The sequence below is a fragment of the Vidua chalybeata genome, chromosome 1 (genome assembly GCF_026979565.1).
Source record: "Vidua chalybeata isolate OUT-0048 chromosome 1, bVidCha1 merged haplotype, whole genome shotgun sequence".
Lineage (NCBI taxonomy): Eukaryota > Metazoa > Chordata > Aves > Passeriformes > Viduidae > Vidua > Vidua chalybeata.
This window is the reverse complement of record NC_071530.1, coordinates 56,536,513-56,555,885: the sequence shown is the minus strand read 5'-3', so window position 1 is coordinate 56,555,885 and position 19,373 is coordinate 56,536,513. Positions and strand designations below refer to the sequence as shown.

General features: G+C 34.9%; 1 protein-coding gene across 2 annotated transcripts in view; it reads left to right on the top strand.

Annotated features, from left to right (window-relative positions):
- The window catches only part of LOC128788129 (solute carrier family 12 member 7-like), a 65,710-nt gene that overhangs the window by 20,192 nt on the left and 26,145 nt on the right, over positions 1-19,373 (top strand). For both annotated transcript variants that reach the window (XM_053942972.1, XM_053942963.1), the window contains exons 7-14: positions 1,620-1,861; positions 3,572-3,783; positions 8,595-8,762; positions 10,249-10,347; positions 11,004-11,061; positions 14,764-14,938; positions 16,749-16,867; positions 17,551-17,649. In XM_053942972.1, coding sequence (XP_053798947.1) covers positions 1,620-1,861; positions 3,572-3,783; positions 8,595-8,762; positions 10,249-10,347; positions 11,004-11,061; positions 14,764-14,938; positions 16,749-16,867; positions 17,551-17,649 — 1,172 coding nt within the window. The remainder of the gene's footprint in view (positions 1-1,619; positions 1,862-3,571; positions 3,784-8,594; positions 8,763-10,248; positions 10,348-11,003; positions 11,062-14,763; positions 14,939-16,748; positions 16,868-17,550; positions 17,650-19,373) is intronic.

The following is a 19,373-nucleotide window of genomic DNA, read 5'->3' as shown; positions in this document are numbered from 1 at the left end:
AGGAGGGGCCAATAATTGGTCATCATATCAGAAACTGAAAATATGCACAAGAGATACTTCAGAATTCTTTCTTGTTACTTACTATGATCCATGTAATCAAATCCAGGCTTTTTTACATTTAAATTAGAGATAGTATTCACTAATGCTTGCTTGTGTGATCTGATCTGGGTTGTTGTCTGATCTATAGTAGTAACACGAGCAGATTTTGAATTGTGGATTGAATTTGGTGCACTGTTCTCCCTAGAGGGAGAGTTGTGCTGGGTTTGTGTTGCTAATAAAAATGTATGGGATACAGCTACAGAATTTGAAGTAAAATGCTGCCCAGGAATTCTGTCAAAGACCTCAGAATAGATCCCTGACATGCCCACAAGGCATGAGTATTGGGTTTTTTCCTTCACTGGGGCATGGATTATTTGGAGAAGCAGAAAACAATCATCTGCCTGTGGTTTTCCCTGGCAAAGGCTTTGAAATCCACAAGAAAATCTTCTGGAGTACCTCCATACAGAGCCTGAAACTTCTGCAGTATCACTGTGTAGGGTCCTGAAACTTTTGCAATGTCACCATACTGTAGGGTTTTCTAACACTATATACTTTATTTGTAATAATTTTTTAGTTTGCTTTCTTTTTCTTCCATGATGATGTGACAATTTTCATATCTTCCAGCATTCTAGTAAATACTAATTTGCTAAACTTAAATTTAATCTAAGGAAATTCTGGTAGATAAGTGTCTCTATTTCTGGATTTTGCTTATGAATGTATCATGGTAACCTCCTGTTCAAAGTTTCTCCCTGCCTTTAGAAATTACATTATTGAAAAATAGTCATTTGAGCAGTTTTTTTTAAGGACTGGAGTTGCCTCAAGCCCTGGTAGCTGAGCAGAGAGGAGTGTTTTTAGGGGTGCTAGAAGAAGGAATATAGATATTGTTGTGTAGTGTAGTACACCAATGTCTCAGAACTACAGATCAGTTTGTCTTCTCACACGCATTTATCAGTATAAGTGGTATAAACAGTTTCCAACTTCTTTGCAGGTAGAGCACACCAAAATTTAAGAAAGAGATCTCTAAGAGAATCTTGTTTGAAATTGCAGTAGTTTGAAATGTCTGGTTTAGCACGTGGCTGAGCTTCTTCACTCTAATCTTGAATTATGCTGTTGCAACTTTAATTAAAATTTTATGAAGTATTATATAGGGTGTGTAATACTGAAAGCATTTTTAGCTTATTATACTTTTGTTTGATTCTTCATATTTTGTTTCAGTCAATGGAAGTCCTGTTTATGGTTTGGGGTTTTTATTTTTTATGTGTGCTACTTCCTTCCCCACCCAAATTCCTTAGTGGTTTTTCCCATTTGGCAAACACATCAATTTGAGGAGTGGAAGCTTTTTAACAGGATAAGAAGCTGGAGCAAAAGTTGTATCCTATTTTTAAACCTTGTTTTTCTTCACCCTCACCCTTCCCTTCCTTTATCTCTACAGTTTCTTGATGCCCAAATTATATGATTAAATGACTAAACTCATTTGTGAAAGCAAAACTGGTATAGAAGGTTAGATTTTATAGTTCAATTAAATGATTTAATAAAATGTTCATTATTACATGTATGATAGTTCACCATTTCTCTTGCAGACTTATATTTCTCCAAGTGCTGCTATATTTAAAGTGGCAGATGTTGGTGATGAAACAGAGGCTATGCTGAACAACATGAGAGTCTATGGAACATGTATTGTCATTCTGATGGCCATAGTAGTTTTTGTGGGAGTAAAGTATGTCAACAAACTTGCACTGGTCTTCCTTGCCTGTGTTATTCTTTCCATCATTGCCATATATGCTGGAGTTATTAAGACTGCTTTTGACCCACCTGACTTTCCGTAAGTGCAATATCAAAGTTGTGTGGGTTATTTAAAAGAAAAAATTGTGGGGAGGGAATAGCTACTGTAACCATTTAATGTTTTAAGCTAAGTTTCAAAATACAAACACATTGGTTTCAGTGGTAGGTTTATGTAGTTTAAATACTGATGTCGTCATTTGTTATTCTGAGTTACATATCTGAATATTTCTCTCATTTTTCATAAGATATGGTAACTCTAGGAAATATTCTTTGGTAGTTAAAATTTGGCTGTTATTTCATCCACACCAAGGAGCAAGAAGGTAGGTTTTGCTGACAGCAAATGGAACTGCTTTATCTAAAGATTTAAACTAAAACCTATAAAGTAAAAAGATCAAGAAACCATTGTAGCTATTAACCATAGTTATAAAAGAGCCATAATTTTAAACTTTGTGTTATGAAGAAATTTTAGGAACCTCCATTTCTCCCTACTTAAAATTGAAACATTGAAGTGTTTAAATTCACTTGTGTTTGTGAAGGCTTTCCCATTAATAAAATAAAATGGTATTGTTGTTATTCATGACACATTGCTTTTCAAGGTCCTCGATGTGCTTAATTCTTAGCTCAATAGGAGTTACTACTTTACTCCACTTACTAGTTGCATTTTATTTTACCCAGTTATATAAGTTGCATTTTGTGCATATTTTTCTGTTGAAAGAGGAAAAATTATATTGCTTAAGACATGATCGGAATAGGCTGATAACTTCAATCTTGCATGGCACTTCATAACTAGAGTTATCTTTGGCTGTATGATTCAATTACATATGATGTTACATATGGTACATATGTACAACTTCAATATTACTTTGAAGCATTGGTAATTACATTTCAAATTGACCATTAGAGCAGTACTTGTGGACTGTTCTGTGACATTATTTTACATGTAATATGCAAAATGTTGACATATTTCTGAATGAAACTTGTGTTTCTAACAGTAACTTCCAAGGGGGAAATTGTAATATCTTTTTGTCACCTGTATAGGTAAAAGATAGTTTATGTGGATATGTAGCATAGGTAAGACTCATTACCAAGTTCCTGGAAACTTTATATGTGGCTACTACTGTAATATTATTGTACTGGGGAGAAAAATATAAAAAGAGTTTATTTTCCACTAAATATAATGGTTTACATTTAGAGTCTGCCTCAAAATGATAAACTCAAGTGCTGTTTTATATAATGGTAACACTGATCTGATGGTGGTCGCTAAAAAACCCAAACAAAACAGCTTTTGGATTGTAATGTTTTTGAGGATCATTTAAAGTTTTTCGTTGCTAGAAAAGGATGAGCATGGTTTACTTGCTTAATCTTACTTTTATGTTTTCTTCATCAGACTCATCTTTTAATTAAGTGTATAAAGTATTACTTAATTTTACTTCTTTCTTGTAGGACTGAATGCATCATAATTGCTGTTATTTAGTAGTCAAGCTACTTAAATTGATTGTACTTTCTGAAGAACAAATCAGAAGGCAAAATAGCTGCCAATACCATAAAGTAGAAATATTTGATCCATGTTTTAAAGGCTATTGATGATAGTTTTAGATGTAGAAACTATATACTGTTTTAGTAGATGTAGTATAGGCCTTAAGGTAGATAGTGTAAATAACAGGTTTCTGAAGAAGTTTAGTGGACAAAAAATGGCTTAATTCACAGCCTTGTATTGAAGGAACGCTGATTTTATTTTTCTTGTTTATAGTATCTGTCTCCTTGGAAACCGTACATTGTCAAAACGCAACTTTGATGTCTGTGCCAAATTTACTGAAAGCAATAATGAAACAAAGACTACACCTTTGTGGCGCCTGTTCTGTGATAGTTCTTTGCTTAATGCTACATGTGATGATTACTTCAGTCTCAATAATGTAACAGAAATTCAAGGAATTCCAGGAATAATGAGTGGAGTTCTAACTGGTAAGTTGGAAAGCACAGTGATTTAAAAGTTTTTGGACATTCTAAATTTGGCCAATGGCTGGTCAGTAATATAGTGGTCTGGTCTGTCACTATCTCTTTACCCCTAGTCTGTGTGAAAGATTGCTACCTTGAACATGGTTCTTCCTATAAAATTTTCATCTGCCTTTAGAATCTTAGTATCAAGTGCTTTAATTTGGGGGTATTTGGAGTTTTATAGGTACACTTTCAAAAGCCATTGTTCAATCAAAAAAGTGGTAAAGTGCTCACAGCTGTTTTTAAAAATGTGTATGCCAAACACACATTTCAATAAAGCCATTCATTAATATATTTTCAAACTCTCCTGAGGGAGAACTTGTTTCCAGTTCACAGGTGGTGCAACAAGAATGAAGTTCTGTGGATTGTCCAATCTGTGCAAGTTAGTGATTGAATTAGAGAAAAGCAGTCTACAAAGTATGTAGATTTTCTTCTCTTTACAGATCTGTATGCTTGTGGCAGCTTGGAATTCAAATTGCATCAAGTCATAGGATTCATCTTAAATGTGTAATAATTTGTATTGTACACACACAAATAATATTTCTGGGAATGAAATGGATACACTGATACCTCTCCTTTGTGTTTCCTTAAAATAAAATTTGATTTATATAAATATGTTACATAGGGACACTAGAAAGTCACTGCTGCCATAGTACTCCAGTTTAAAATATCACATATAAAGTGTACAAATACAGTAAAAGGTACTAAATGAAACATAGACTTCTCTGAATCTAAATTTGTGGTTTTTAAAAAAATAATTTTCTCAATGAAAAAGGAAATTATTTGCTTGCTACAAGAAATGTAACTTAGAGTTTGTTCTCTGAGTTTTATGATTTACCATATGCCTATCTACAATTTTTCATGAATAATTTTGCACTTCCTGTCCCAGCTCACAAGTTAGCTGTTTGTTCTAATTTTTTGCTACCCTGTAAGAATTAAATTGTTCTTTTACTTTGTGGAGGTTTCAGGCTGAGTACTATTTTTTTTTTCTTTTGTTCCATTCACTGTTTAATGTTTCATTGAACAAGCAATCCTGTATTAAAATATATTTTGCTAATTTATTCTCACATAATGCTAAGATCTCTAAAGACCTGGAGTCTGCTGAAAGCTCAGTGTGAGCAACATGCTTTCCAGTATTCACTGCTCTTTGCCTACCTCTAGTAAATTTCATCATGTGTGGTTTTTTTGGTTGTTTTTTTTTTTTTTTTTTTTTTTGTTTTTTTTTTTTTTTTAAGTTCCTTGCAGCTGTTTTTCCTTCTGCAACTTTGAATTAACTGAGAATTGCCAGCAGGCTCTCATCTTGGTGCTAGCTCCTATTTTTGGGCTGTTTGAGTGTACTGGATAGCACTGGTTACATCCTGATGGTCATTCTTGTAGAACTTTACTGGTGGCTCTTCTGCATTATAAAGCTGTATTTCCATTTACTTTTACCTGTTGTTTTCTGTCTTTGAACTGTTTTTTTTTAATCCATGTGAGGAGATTTCCTCTTATCCAATGTCTTGTGTAGATTCCTTGGGTGAGGAATATTTTAAAAACATGGGCAATACAGATAGACTGATCCAAGTGGATTGTCTTCATTTATGTTTCCCTCAAGGAATTTGAATACTTCTGACAATTTTCTTATACAAAAGCTGAGTTGAGGCTTCCCCAGTTTTTCAAAACTCAAGAAAAACTGTGAATAACTACTAAGTTTTGTCAGAAATCAAAAATAACTTCCATGTTTATTGCCTCTATCAACTCTTATTGTTGCTATTGACTGTTCCTGTAGAGATGCTACTCATGAGTCCTTAGTTTCTGTGTCTCCCTGAAACACTTTTAAATGAAAGAAATGGCCTTCCATTTGTCCTTGGGTATAAATACTACTTCACATCAACCTCAGGTATTTCAGTGTTCTTGGAGATTTCAGGCTGAGTACTGCTTTTCCTGCTTTTGAAAATATGCGCTCTGCTTCTGTTCACTGATTAACATTTCTCTAAACAAGAACTACTCCATAACAATGCATTTCACTATCCTAGTTACACCTAATACTAAAACTAGGTGTCTTACTTGCTGAGTGTGAGCACACATTCTGATACCTAGCATAAGCTTGAGCTCTCGTGGTAGAGATTTCTCAAGGAGAGTTTTCTTCCACTTGATGAATGTTCTGCATTGTGTGAAGGCTTTGGAGCTGCAGGCTCTGCACATTAAAGTTTCTTGAGCTGTGACTGGGAATATTCAGATGCCATGACTGAGTGTCTCAGGAAGCGTGCCAAGTCCTCACACCATTTATTGGGCACTCATATAGAGTAAGTATTCATCTCTTATATACCTTCTGTGAGTGTTGTCCTAACAATAATAAATCATTCTGCAGATGGCTGACTAAATAGGCCTATAAACCTAACAGAAATTATACAGTTCTGCCAACTACCTTTATCAACATTTTTCTGATGTTGGTAGCATGTTGGTCTGATACATTGTACCTGTTCTTGTGTATGTACCCTAAATGCTAGCTGCTAGGGGAGCCTTAGCAATCAAGGAATGGTCCTAGAAGGGCCAAATGTCTGGACTTTTCTGAAAAGTTATTCTTGTTTCTCAATCTAACTTTCAAGTCCACTTGGATTATCGCTTTTGGGAAAATAAGCATAGGAAAACTCTGTGTGACATGTTATGAAATGGGAAAGTGATTTCTATTCAACAAAGTATCTAAGCCAATTTTACCCACTTGTGCTGGCATGCACAGTTCCACAATTAAGTTGCATGCATTGCAGAGCTTAGGTCATCGTCATTCCTGTGTCATGCTGAATAAAGGACACAAGCTGTTGAGTGCTTATTAAGTATTAAGTGGTTTTGATTGGCAATTTAAGCTGATTTTTGGATTTTCTTCTTATGTTTCACTGGGGGTAAATAGATGCTAATTTGGAGATCGTCTTATTTTACATCACTCATCAAATCTCTGCTAAAATTCCTGAAATTTAAAATTCTCTTGTTTTATTAACTCTTCTTATGGCTTCAGTCTTATCTCTAGATCAGTCTGTTACTCCTCTTCATTTGATTGCAGTAATACACATAGCATTCCTTAGTGTAAGGAGTGCTGGTGTCCTGGACGGTCGGGACAGATAAAGATGAGAGATCTCTGAAGTCAGGTCTTAGAATATACGGTTTATTGCAAAGGGTGTGGGTGTGGGGGGCCTGCTTGGAGCTGCCAGCCGCAGCTCGGAGCAGGCCCCCAGGAGTGGGGGCAGGGAGAGATAGTGAGAGAGAGAGGTAGCGGGGGCGGGAAAGGATGCTAAGAGAGGGTCCAAGAGAGCATTCCAAGAGAGGGTCCAAGAGAGCATTCCAAGAGGGCCTCTGGTCCTCCAGGTACACGTTATCAGGGGGCTTCAGAGTGGGTGCAGAATAAGACTTGGGCCAATGGGATTACAGATACCTGATACTTCAGGGGAGGGTTACAGATGTGGGATAAACTATACATTTTTGAGGGATGAGGCAGAACATTCTATCTGACCCTTGGATCTGTCTGTAGGTCAAAAGGGGGAGTTGCCTTCAACTGGCTACACCACTGTTCTCCAGTTGCTCAGCAACCAAGATCTGACATCTCAAAGCTCATTCTCATCTCAGTCTCACCCACAGTCTCTGTATTTTCCAAATCCTTTGCCAGGCAATCGTATTTACAAGGCTTTCCCATTTAATCTTCCCCAACACCTTAGGAAATAATGCTTATTTTTAATCTTTCCTCTGCTTTCTCTTCTGCTTCTCATGCATACTTCCATATATGCTTAACGATTGTAAGATTTTTGTTAAAAATCTGGGTATGAGTACCCTCTCTTTGGCCACTTATGGTTCAAAGTCCATCTTCTACTGTGCTCAAGGTTACTTTTTGCTATTATAAAGGCTTAGAATATTGTACTTAAATTCCCTAGAGTTGTTCAGAGTTATTCAGGATGTCTGAAAATCGGCTATTCGATCATCCTGGCAGTCCATGGGAATTGTTTATTTCCTTGCTGTAAAATCCATTGCCTTCTTGACAGGCCAGAAGAGTATCTACTTTGTTTTCTCACATATGATAGGACAACTTGTCTCATTTTCAAATAAGAATCAGTGTGGTCTGTTCTCACAATCTTATCAAGGTACATGACCACTGTTTTCCACAAGTTTAAGTTCTCAAAATTTACGCTTTGACCTATCACTCTTCAAACAAACGTGCTTAGTTTGCTGGGGAATTAGAGCCATATTCTGCTGGGTTTTTTTTTTGCTTATCAGTCATTTTCTGGAGTCTGGTTACCCTGCTTTTGTCACCATATGGAAATTTTTTAACATTAACAGCTGAATCCTGATTTGTTATGCAGGATTATTCTGTACAGGAGGTCTCAAAGAACTCAAACTACAGTTAAGTAGAATTTCTTTTTCATACTGCTCTTCAAAATACAAGAACAAGAAATATTAGTATATACTAAAATTCCTTGAACCTGGAGATAAGGTTCCTTATTTTTTCACAACAGTACATCTGTGTGTCTGTGCAATGTAAGTGTACATTCTACAAATATGTTAGAATTTAATTCTATAACTATATTTTGCTTTAAAGGAAGAGAAAATTTTGCAGGACACATCTCACACTACTGCATTTTTAGTGGCATGGACTGGAGTGCCCATGTGTTACAATTGTTATTAATCATACTGGGAAATGTCATGATTTTTGTGTAAGAAAAAGGCATCTGATTCCTAGGATTATTGCATTCTCACTAGTTGATATCCTGAAACAGAGAGGTGACGCTGATTTTGTTTTTTCCCCCACCTTGTAGATAATCTCTGGAGTGCCTATTCAGAAAAAGGATCAGTAGTTGAGAAAAAAGATCAGCCATCAGTTGCTGGATCAGAAGAGTCAAAAATGGGTGGACTTCCTTATGTTTTTACAGACATCATGACCTACTTCACAATGCTTGTAGGGATTTATTTTCCATCTGTGACAGGTAAACACAACTATTTTTCTTGCATGAAGATATGTACTTTTATCTGGAAAAAAATATTTTCATGTGAATTTTTTTCATTTTCCCCACTCTTATAGGTGACTCATGCTGTTGCAAGTTTCTGTGCCTGAGGTTATGTACCTAAAACCTTCTGGTGCTAGGGGTTGTGGCTGATGACATTTGGAGATTACAGGAATTAAACCAGAAAACTGTTTAAGGGCCATCTCCATGTCTGCAAAGAAAGCAAAACCCTCATGTGTTACTAAATGTTTATTCAAAATAAGGTGCCTTTATAACACTTTAATCTTCAAAGGCTTGAGAGAACAGTTTAATATTAAAATGATTCTTCCAGTGTCCAAGATGCCTGGTTAACTGCCTGGGATTTGTTTACATGTCCAATATTTTGCCACATTAACTGTGTAGACTTTTTTGTCAAGCCTAGACTAGTTGTATTTCATTTTCCTCAGCTCACCCTTGACTGAAAAAAACAGATATATTTTTCTACAAAAGTCCCAGCTGAAGTAATTGTAATATCAAGTAACACAATAGAACTCCGCTAAAAAGTTGCAGCACTGTTTGCTAGTTTATTATGAAGCGGAATCATCCTTTTGTATTCACTGTTTGAACCCCACTACTCCCATTTCTTTACTTCAGACTCTTACCAACATTCATCATATCTGAATCCATGGTTAATGTTTTATTCCATGGAGTTTGACAATGTTTTTGCACTTCAAAATCTTGATATTAGCTTCTATGGTTTTGCTTCTAGTGGTCTGGTCAATTCTAGGAGAGATGGCAGAATTAGTTATTTTATATATATATATATATATATATATATATATATATATATATATATATGTATAAACCACCTATATATTATAGGTTTCTTTCCCTCCTGTCACTGTATGTGCCACAAAATAATTCTGTTCTCTTTTTAGATTCACACACATGCATACATGTAATTCTTCTAACCATTCTTTTTCTTGCCTGCTCCTTTCTTTTTTGCTTCTAAGGTTTTATTTGTTAGTTTATTGATTTGCTTGCTTACATTTGCTTGTTATTATGATGTTATTTTATTATGATTGTTATTATGATTTTAGTAGAAAGTTAGTGCATTAGGTCACACTGGCTAAAATTGCTAAGTCCCTATTAATTTGTAACATCCATTCCCAGTGGCAAAATTGCTACTCCTTGTATTTCTTCATTTCAAGAATGATTCTGAAGTAATGCTTGAAAATCTTTTTTTAATCTGTCTTTTTACTGACCTTTATAGTATTTGCTTACTCAAGTGGGTAGTAACACAGATTTCTGAATAAAATGAAGGTATAAATTGAGGATTTGTGCGGGATTATAATATGCTTCTGTAGCCTGCCCCATTGGCAATATTTGAGTTAAATTTGGCTTAAAATTAGATTTTCTTATTCTCTTAGTTGCTATTATGGAGTTATTATTAATTGTTTTTATTACATAAATTTTGTCTCTTTTTAAGGTATTATGGCAGGTTCAAATAGATCTGGAGATCTAAAGGATGCTCAAAAATCTATTCCTACTGGTACAATTTTGGCTATTTCAACTACATCTTTTATTTGTATCCTTTATACTGTGACTTTTTTCTTAGTCTACATTCTGTAGATTCTGTAGGTATAACAGATTTTTCACTGGAAAATTATTGGAGTTTCCTAAGTATAAAATGAATGAAATCTAAACTGAAAAGAAATCTTTTATATTTGTCTAAAATATCATTATTATTTATAAACATTATTAAAATATGTCAAATTATATATATATATATATTCTACTAGTGCTTCAAATTCCAAGGTGTAATTGATGGTTTTAGTTAAGCGATCTGGAGGTTTTTAGCATTAGGCTTCAGTTGGCAGATTGTTGTCATACTCAGTATAACCAGATCTTAAACCAAACACCCAGTAATAGAAGTCGTCGGTCCTTCAAAACCTAGAGTACACAAGTATTTGCTTGTTTGTATGAGAAAATGCCTGTCCTATTGCATGATGTATGAGCTGGCTACTTCCAGTACTTCACAGGTCACTGTGAAATACAGTCATAAAGAACATAAACTAAAAAATTGGAGTAGGGAAGAGCTAAAAAAACCAAAAAAGCAGCCAGGAAACACACACACATACTTCATTGTCATGGACATTTTAATTTCATACCTTGGTGAAAAAAGGTGGGTTTTCCTCTATGTGATTTTTTTAGAGAGTAATCTTCCTTCAGTCTCATTAACAGATCTCTCCTGTATAGTATTGTTTGGTGCCTGTATAGAAGGTGTAATATTAAGAGATAAGTAAGTAATATTCAACTTCTAATATTACATGGAGTATATGTAATCATATGTTATATTAATAGGACTTATTAATGGCTCTTGTGTGAAATATCTATGTGGTATATATTTCTTTTGCTTAGTTTAAAACTGGAGGGAAAGCGTGTATGTTAAACTGAGATGGCTGCAAAAACTAGTCAGGTTATTAGACTGTATGCCTTCAAGAAGCAGAAGCAGAATCTAAGATAAATGTTTGAAGTTGAACCAGCCTAATATAATGTTCTTGATGAAGAATATTATAATTAGTATTTGCAGAGCTGATGGATGGGGATATGGTGATACTACTTTGGGAGAAGTAATAGGTTTTTGAGGAACAAATTTTAAAATTTGACAGTTGCATGACAAGGGGAGTTTGTAAGAAGACAGCAGTGCACCATCAGACCTATGATTTCCACTAGACATATGACTATTTTTTGTTTTAAAATCTCAGTAGTACATCAGGAGTCATGTCTATTTTCAACAATGTAATTGCCTGAAGAATTTAAGGCATAATATGACAAATGAAGGGAATAAATGTGATGGACACGAGTATGAAGAGAATCTTCAGATTTTGATCAATTTCTCCATTAGGAGAAGTTGGTTAATATGAAACTGTTGTCAGGTTTTACAATTGTTTTCTTGCTGGTGTCTGGTTCTGTTTTCTACTGAGGGCCACATTTGCTTTTATGGTGATAAAATAGTGTCATTGGAGTATTGTTTAAAAGGTGGTGAAGTTGATGTTGAGACAACTTATTTCATAAGTCTAGAAGGAAAACCATAAATTAAAAGCTGGATTCTAATCAAACTAATACAAGAAGCAGCAGGGGATCCATGGAAAGCTTTTGACACTCTCTCAGAGCATCCTCATAGGCAAACTCAAGAACTGTGGACAGTGAGGTGGATTGAGAAGTGGCTGACTGGCAAATCCCAGAGGGTCATGATCAGTGGCGTAGTCTAGTTGGACACCTGTAACTAGTGGTGCCCCCCAGGGTTCTGTATTGGACCAGTGGTATGCCCTTGTGGCCAAGAAGACCAGTGTAATATTATGCGAATAAATTGTGCAGACTCATTTTCTTCATGGTGGAAAAAGCCATTTCTTTATTCACATAACTCCTTTTTATACAGTGTTACAGACCTCATGTGTGACTCCAATTGGTTAGTTTCTTTTTTGCCAGTTACTGTATTGGTTAGTAACAAGTTGCTATCCTGTATTGATTGGTCACTGAAACCCTTGATGTGTACGTGCAGGAAAAGTTGCTTGTGAGAGATAGTTTTCATTTTTCTAACTGTGTAAAAACAATTTATACAGGTGCTAGTTGTTTTTCACCCAGGAATAGATTGTTATGTTAACAAACTGATCACACCAGGATTGCTTTCACATGGGAATTTATAAAGTGCTAGCTTGATAAGGCCAGCCACTGATTCCAGGAGAGCAGGCCTGATCTTATGAGGCCTTTTTTTAATATTTTTTCTACCGTATTGCAACATAATCCTAGTTTGCGTTAGGAGGAAGAGCATTGCCAGCAGGTCAAAGGAGATCATTCTGCCCCCCCACTCAGCCCTGATGAGACTGCATTTGGGCTGCTGTGTCCATTTCTGGGCTCCTCAGTACATGAGAGACATGGAGCCTCTGGAGGTCCAGTGGAGGGCTATGAAGATGATAAAGGGATTGGAGCATCCCTCTTATGAGGAAAGGCGGAGGGAACTGGGCCTGTTCAGCCTTAAGAGACAACTGAGAGGAGACCTCATCAATGTATTTAAGTAACTAAAGGAGGGGTGCTAAGAAGATGGACCTGGGCACTTGTCAGTGGTGCCAACCAACAGGACAAGAAGCAATGGGCAGAAACTTATGCCAGAAACAGGAAGTTCCACATGAATATGAGTAAGAACTTCTTTACTGTGCAAGTGACTGTGCACTGCAACAGATTGCCCAGAGACGTTTTGGAGTCTCCATCACTGGAGATATTCAGGAACTGTCTGGACACAATCCTGTGCATTGTACTCTGCTTGAGCAGGGAGTTTGGATCAGATGACCCACTGTGGCTCCTTCCAACATTACTCTTTCTGTGATTCTGTGATTTTTACTTTAAAATGATATTGCTGCACCAGTGAAAATATCTGTTAGTTTTTCCTTCACCATAAATATAAAAGCCAAATCAAACTGCCTAGGAAATAGTAAATGAATTCTGAAATAAGAAATTAATGCAGAGCTAAACTCGTATTTTTGAAATTTACAGGGCAGTGGGAGGTGAGGGAATTTTGTGAGCTATTGTTAGAGCAGGTTGCATTGTAGCAAGAGCCTTGAGTCCATGAACTTTCATTTACATTGCAGCCAGTTCTTATTTGGCTGAAATTCAGCTGAACAGTAAAGTGTGTGGATTTTCAGTCTGGTCTAAAAACTGGTTTCTGAGGCTTTTTTCATTATGATTGTTGTATCTGCAATGGGAAAAAAGAAGTTGTACATTTTTCTGTTTCTTGCGTCTCTTGTTGTTATTCCTATTCTGTATTTAGTTGAAAAATAGGCATTAGAATTTGAACTAAGAATAAATATACAGTTAGAGAAATCTTGTTATAGGAGGACAATATGGGTTTTATCCTATAAATTTGAGGAGTGTGATTTTACCTTTTCTTTTTTTTTCATCTGCTGAAAATAGTGTGTAGTTGTGCATCCAAACTTGGGCATAAGCAAGAATTTGAACACTGGCATATTATATTCACTTAATTGCTGTGTTTCTTGACCCTATTTTAAAAGCATGTCTGAAAAGACAAAAAACATTTAATTTTCCTTATTTTTCTCTTTTATTTCTGTAGACCTTTCCTTTTATTTGGAAAAAACTGAACATATTAGGAAAAAATAATGGTGGTATTACAGTAGAGATAGCCTTAAAATTAATTTTGGCTGATTACTACCAACAGTAAGATGAACTATAAGAACCATACTTGCTTTTAAAACAAAACTGCCAGTTCAAAGGAGGGGGGAGGGAGGAATAACCTTTTTGCAGTTTATTCAAGTCATGCCTAAATTAACATAAAGTTAGGTATCAAAAAAAAAAAAAAAAGTGGAGCTAGTATTGGATTGGACACTCAGGACTGTAATGAAAGCACCTCTTCTTAACTTCTACCCACTTGTTTGCTCTAGTTAATTAAAAATTGCATCAGGTTGCACAACAGCCAGAAGATGTGGAAAACTCAAAATGGTTGTGTCTAGTATTTTCTCTATTTACGTATTGTATGTCAGTCTCACACTTTTAAAAGGAAAGGCTAATACTTTTTGTGAAACTCCTGCTTATGCCCCAGGGTATACTTGTGTATATAGTGGAACAGATTTCTGTAAACTAGTTCCTAGCTCTCGCAAGGATCTGTAAGATACAAATGTACATACTCCTGCTATTTTTTTAATTCTGAAAAGTTTGCCAAGGTATCTGATAATTGCTGCATATCTGCTTAGAGGCAGCATTAATGTGAAGTGATTATAATGTCTTCTTTAAAATGGCAGAATAAAGAGAGATTGCTTGGTTGGAAATCCTATAGTGTGTACTGTAACACAGTGTTTATTGTTAAAAAGTGCTCTTGTCCAGAAAGATTGAAATGTGGGTGTTGAAGCTACAGTAAAAGTTATTTTAATGCTTACTGATTCTTTTTTTTGTTTTGTTTTAGTTATTTTTGTTTCCCCTGTTCTTTCTTAAGGTTTGGAGAAGCAGTTAATGGAAATCTGGTGGTTGGTACACTGGCCTGGCCTTCTCCGTGGGTTATTGTGATTGGTTCATTCTTTTCAACATGTGGTGCTGGTCTCCAGAGTCTCACTGGTGCACCCCGACTATTGCAGGCCATTGCAAGAGATGGCATTGTACCGTTTATTCAAGTGAGATTTTTTTTTTCTTGTTCGTGTTCTTACAGTATTTCCAATGTAGCTTCTATTTTGAAAAAAAAAATTGATGCATTATTTCTGCTATTCCTGTAGAATGTGAAGAAAAGATTTGGAGCTCAGTTCTATTTGTGTACAATAACAGATCAGGCTATTGCAGGACAAAGTTTGAGCTTCAATATTTTTGTGCAGTGCAATTTAATTATATTTGATTTTACACATAAAAGTTAGTGGTTCCAAACTGAATATAGTATTCTATAAATGGAAATAAATGAACTAAGAAGCAACTCATAACTGAACTTCTAGACTCTAGGCTGTGTTTACTTCTTGCACTTGTGAACAGAGTTATTTAATCTCACAATGGAAGTGCATAAAATTTCTCATATTACAGAGATTAAATTCTAATTTTTATTCATTTTTGTAAGGTAAATTAAGTCAGTAAAGATGTAACAAGAATTCTATCCCATGACTCCAAATATGAAGATTTGTTCCAACATCTCTGTGCATATTTTAAGAAGAAATAAATCAGATTTTTCTCAAAGTAAGGGAGCTGGCAAACAGAAGATGATGAGAGAATTCTTGCTGGGCTGCTTCTGCAAAATCTAGACAACTACACTTGTGTTAAAAATAAGTAAATAAAACTCCAAAAGATAATAGTGTCTGGAGAGCAAAGCTGTGATCTGTATGGTGAAGTTTGGAGTTTGAAAGCTTACCTCAAGACTTGCAAGACTATCTGTAACAGGAAATAGATACACTAAGTATGCTAAAGTGGAGGGATTGAGTAGTGGTGGAGTTTGACTTGTCAATGGAAAGGGGCTGTAATGCAATAAGTTTTAAGTTCTGGGTAGTATAAAGAGAAACAAGAAAAATTTACTTTTGCCTGAAGCAAAAATTTGGTAGAGAGAAGGTGACATTATGATTACACATCCTGAGAGTTAGACTTGAAAGGAATGAAGAATCAAAAGGAAAGATTTGTGGTTCAGGAAGTGAGAGAAAGGGAATTGAAGAGAAGTAGGATATTTAGAGAGGGATTTGGCACTTGAGAATGCACTTGCTGTTTTGGAGTGATATGGCTAGTAGTAGGGTTTATTACAGAAGCAAGACTATGATATACTTAAGAAAAAAAAAACCCAAATTACTTGAAACATGAGTAGAAAAAAAGGGGATTTTAATATAATAGTAGGAAAATTGATGGAGGACAGGAAGCTAAGAGGACAGCATAGAGAATGAATGAGGTCTTAATTTCTGTAATTGAATGGAGGAATATGGAGGAGAATAAATACCATGGGAACCTCAGGCATTTTGCCATCTGTCACCAGTATGGCTGTATAGAATTCTCCACAAAAGAAATTACCACATGCAAAATGTTTTTTGGTAGGGCTCTGTGCAGGATCATAGTCTTGTCTAATTTCTCTTTAAGGGTGAATATTATGTTGATAAGTACTGAATTGATACCTAATTTCTATGTTACAAAAAGTACTGGCCTAAACTATATTAGCTTTTTACTAGGCATAAATCTCTTATGCATATGGTTTTTAATTTTCTTAAGAATATTTCAGTAAGAGCTTCTATAGGACTTCCATGTTATGTAGTCTTTGCTTACTTTAGTAAGCATATTTCTTACTGGAAATGTGTGGTTTGCAGTTTTAATTTTGGCTTTTCATAGTATAGATTGCATAATTTTCCTTTGTAACTAATAACTACTTTGAGTTAGAACTAAATAAGTTAGTTCATTATTTGCACCATAGTTTACTACTGTATAATGAACAGCTTTCCCTAATCTTACTGTAAACTTGAATTGAACTAGATATTTGGTCATGGAAAAGCAAATGGAGAACCAACTTGGGCTCTGCTCCTCACTGTTGGTATTTGTGAAATAGGAATTTTGATAGCCTCATTGGACAGTGTAGCACCGATTCTTTCTATGTAAGTATGAGTGTGGTGTTTTGTGTTCTTAAGTTAAATAGTATTTTCTTTTAAAATTAACTAGGTAATTCTTTTTCTTTTTTAAATAATACATGTTAGACTTTGTTTTCTATCAAATTATATTCCTGTGTGATCCTGGGGGTAATATGAAACAACAAAATATTTTGGCTGAACTAATTTCTAGGCACAAAGAAGTTTTTCCATGACAGAGGTCTGGAATACTAATAAAAATATGTTCAACTTTTTAAAAACTTGGATTTCAAAATAATAATTACTGCTATTTTAGGCCAAGTGCACCTTACAGAGACAGACAAAATTCAGTCTTTTAGAATATGAATAGATTGTTTTTTACTTTGTCCAGAACACGATACCATCTGAGCTTCTATAGAAAAAGAAAAAAATTAACTCTGTTCCAGCCAAAAATGATACACCATGATTGTCAGTTATTTGCCACGTTTGTCTCCAAAATACGTGTTTGAGGCTCTATATTATGGTAATACTATATTTTGAGGCCTAGTATTCTATAAGCAATCTTAATGTGTGTCTTGTGTTCTCTTGGCCACTCTGAATATAGTTTACAGGAAAATGTATACCTTCCTTCCCTTTTTTGGATTGTGTTTATATTTGAATGCACATCTGTCTAGTACCTTTCTCATTAGAAAATGCTCTTCCTTTCTTAACAGGTTTTTCCTTATGTGTTATATGTTTGTAAATCTGGCTTGTGCAGTTCAGACACTTTTGCGAACTCCCAACTGGAGACCTCGTTTCAAGTATTACCACTGGTAGGGAATATTTTTTCATTCAGAAGAGTTAAAAACTAACTATACAGCCCTCAATTGTTGATTTTATTGCAATAATAAAACAAAATCTCCTTTCTGACTTACATGAGTTATGATTCATGTACTCAATAAGAGCATCACTTGTTTTCATGTTTTTAGAATAGCACCATAGTAATAACAGTGATCATGAAAACATGCGGCTAATATAGATGGTTTGGAAAGGGGTTACAGGATGACATTGTATTCTGCTTAGAAGCCAAGAGAGCTTCCGTGGGAAAATGAGGATGAAAAACCATAAAATCTGCCTTGTATATATACTTCAGAAGAACTGGTAAAAGTGTTCAGGAAGGTTAGGACGAATTTCATTTTGGTTATGCAAAAAATACACAAACCTAAAACTTCTACAGAAAAAAGTCTCATTCAATATACATCAGTTGGCTCATTGATGATGACTGGTTTTAAAATATGCTTTGGACATTGCATTTGATAACTGAAGTAAACACTTTAAAAAGTGAGTAAAGGTCAAGAATACAAAAGGTGAAAGTGTGTTTTTTTGTTTAATCTTTTTTTAATGGGTTAAGAGTTCAAACATCTCTAAGCTTCTTGATTTATTTCTAAGTGTATGTTAAAAGTACATAACTTAATTAAAAATAATTCTATTGAGAAATTTATTGTTGAAATGACCTTAAATACTAGAGCATTTAGTAGATAAGCTGGCATGATTCTAGGATGTAAGAGTTACTTATGATTTTTCCTTTTAAAGAGTTGAGTGAAAATGAAATGTTGCAGTACTAGCTTTGAAAAAACTTGTTGAATCTGCTCTGTAGTTACATACTAGTTTGACACCTAACCCTCCAAATATATACATTTGGCAACAATTCTTTTTTATATTTTTCTCGGAGACATCAGTGAGGCAGCTGACTCACTGTGTGACTACTTCTAGCCAAAGCAGGTGTTGGAATGTTCAGCAGGAATTGGGATGGCATTTTCTTTTCTGAGTGAAAGTAGAGTCTTAGATTAATTCAGGCATGAAAGAGCAGCTGTTGTTGTTCTATACAAACTACAAGACTGATGTCCTCAGAACTTGTAGAAATCATTCCCTAAGTTCAAAATTGAACTCAGTGCACTAAAGTACCAAACTAAAGGTACCAAACCAAAGTTAACTATATTGACACCCCGTCAATATAGTCAAAGTTAGCACTAATTTGGAAATTGGGTGAAAACTAATTTGGGAGGTTGTATATGACTAAAAATATACACAAAACTGGCAATTTTGAGATGATTTACATCTAAATTTAATAAATGTGGGCAAACCAGGCATATAGACTTAAGTTTGGAAATGCTTTTGTAATTTTTTTAGCTTACATTCATTCTTCTTTGTAACCTTTAGAAGATTGTTTTCTGTATTCCACTGACTTGTGTTATTGGTCAACAGACAGACCACAACAGAAGTGAAGAATAGAATTGATGAGTCAAATTGAATTTAAACTAATCAACTATTTTTGCTGGAAGTAACAAAGTTGTTTTTTACTGTTTGAATTTTTTAGCTTAAATTCAAATCTACAGTAATAAGTGATAATATGTGAGCTTACTTGGAGATACTGAAATTTCAATACTGACAAATGTAGTAAATCTATTGTTATATCTAATTTAGATGCATTATTTATGTCACACAAAGGTTCTAAATGCATTTTTTTCATATAAGCTAAAAGTGGGACAATTTTTTT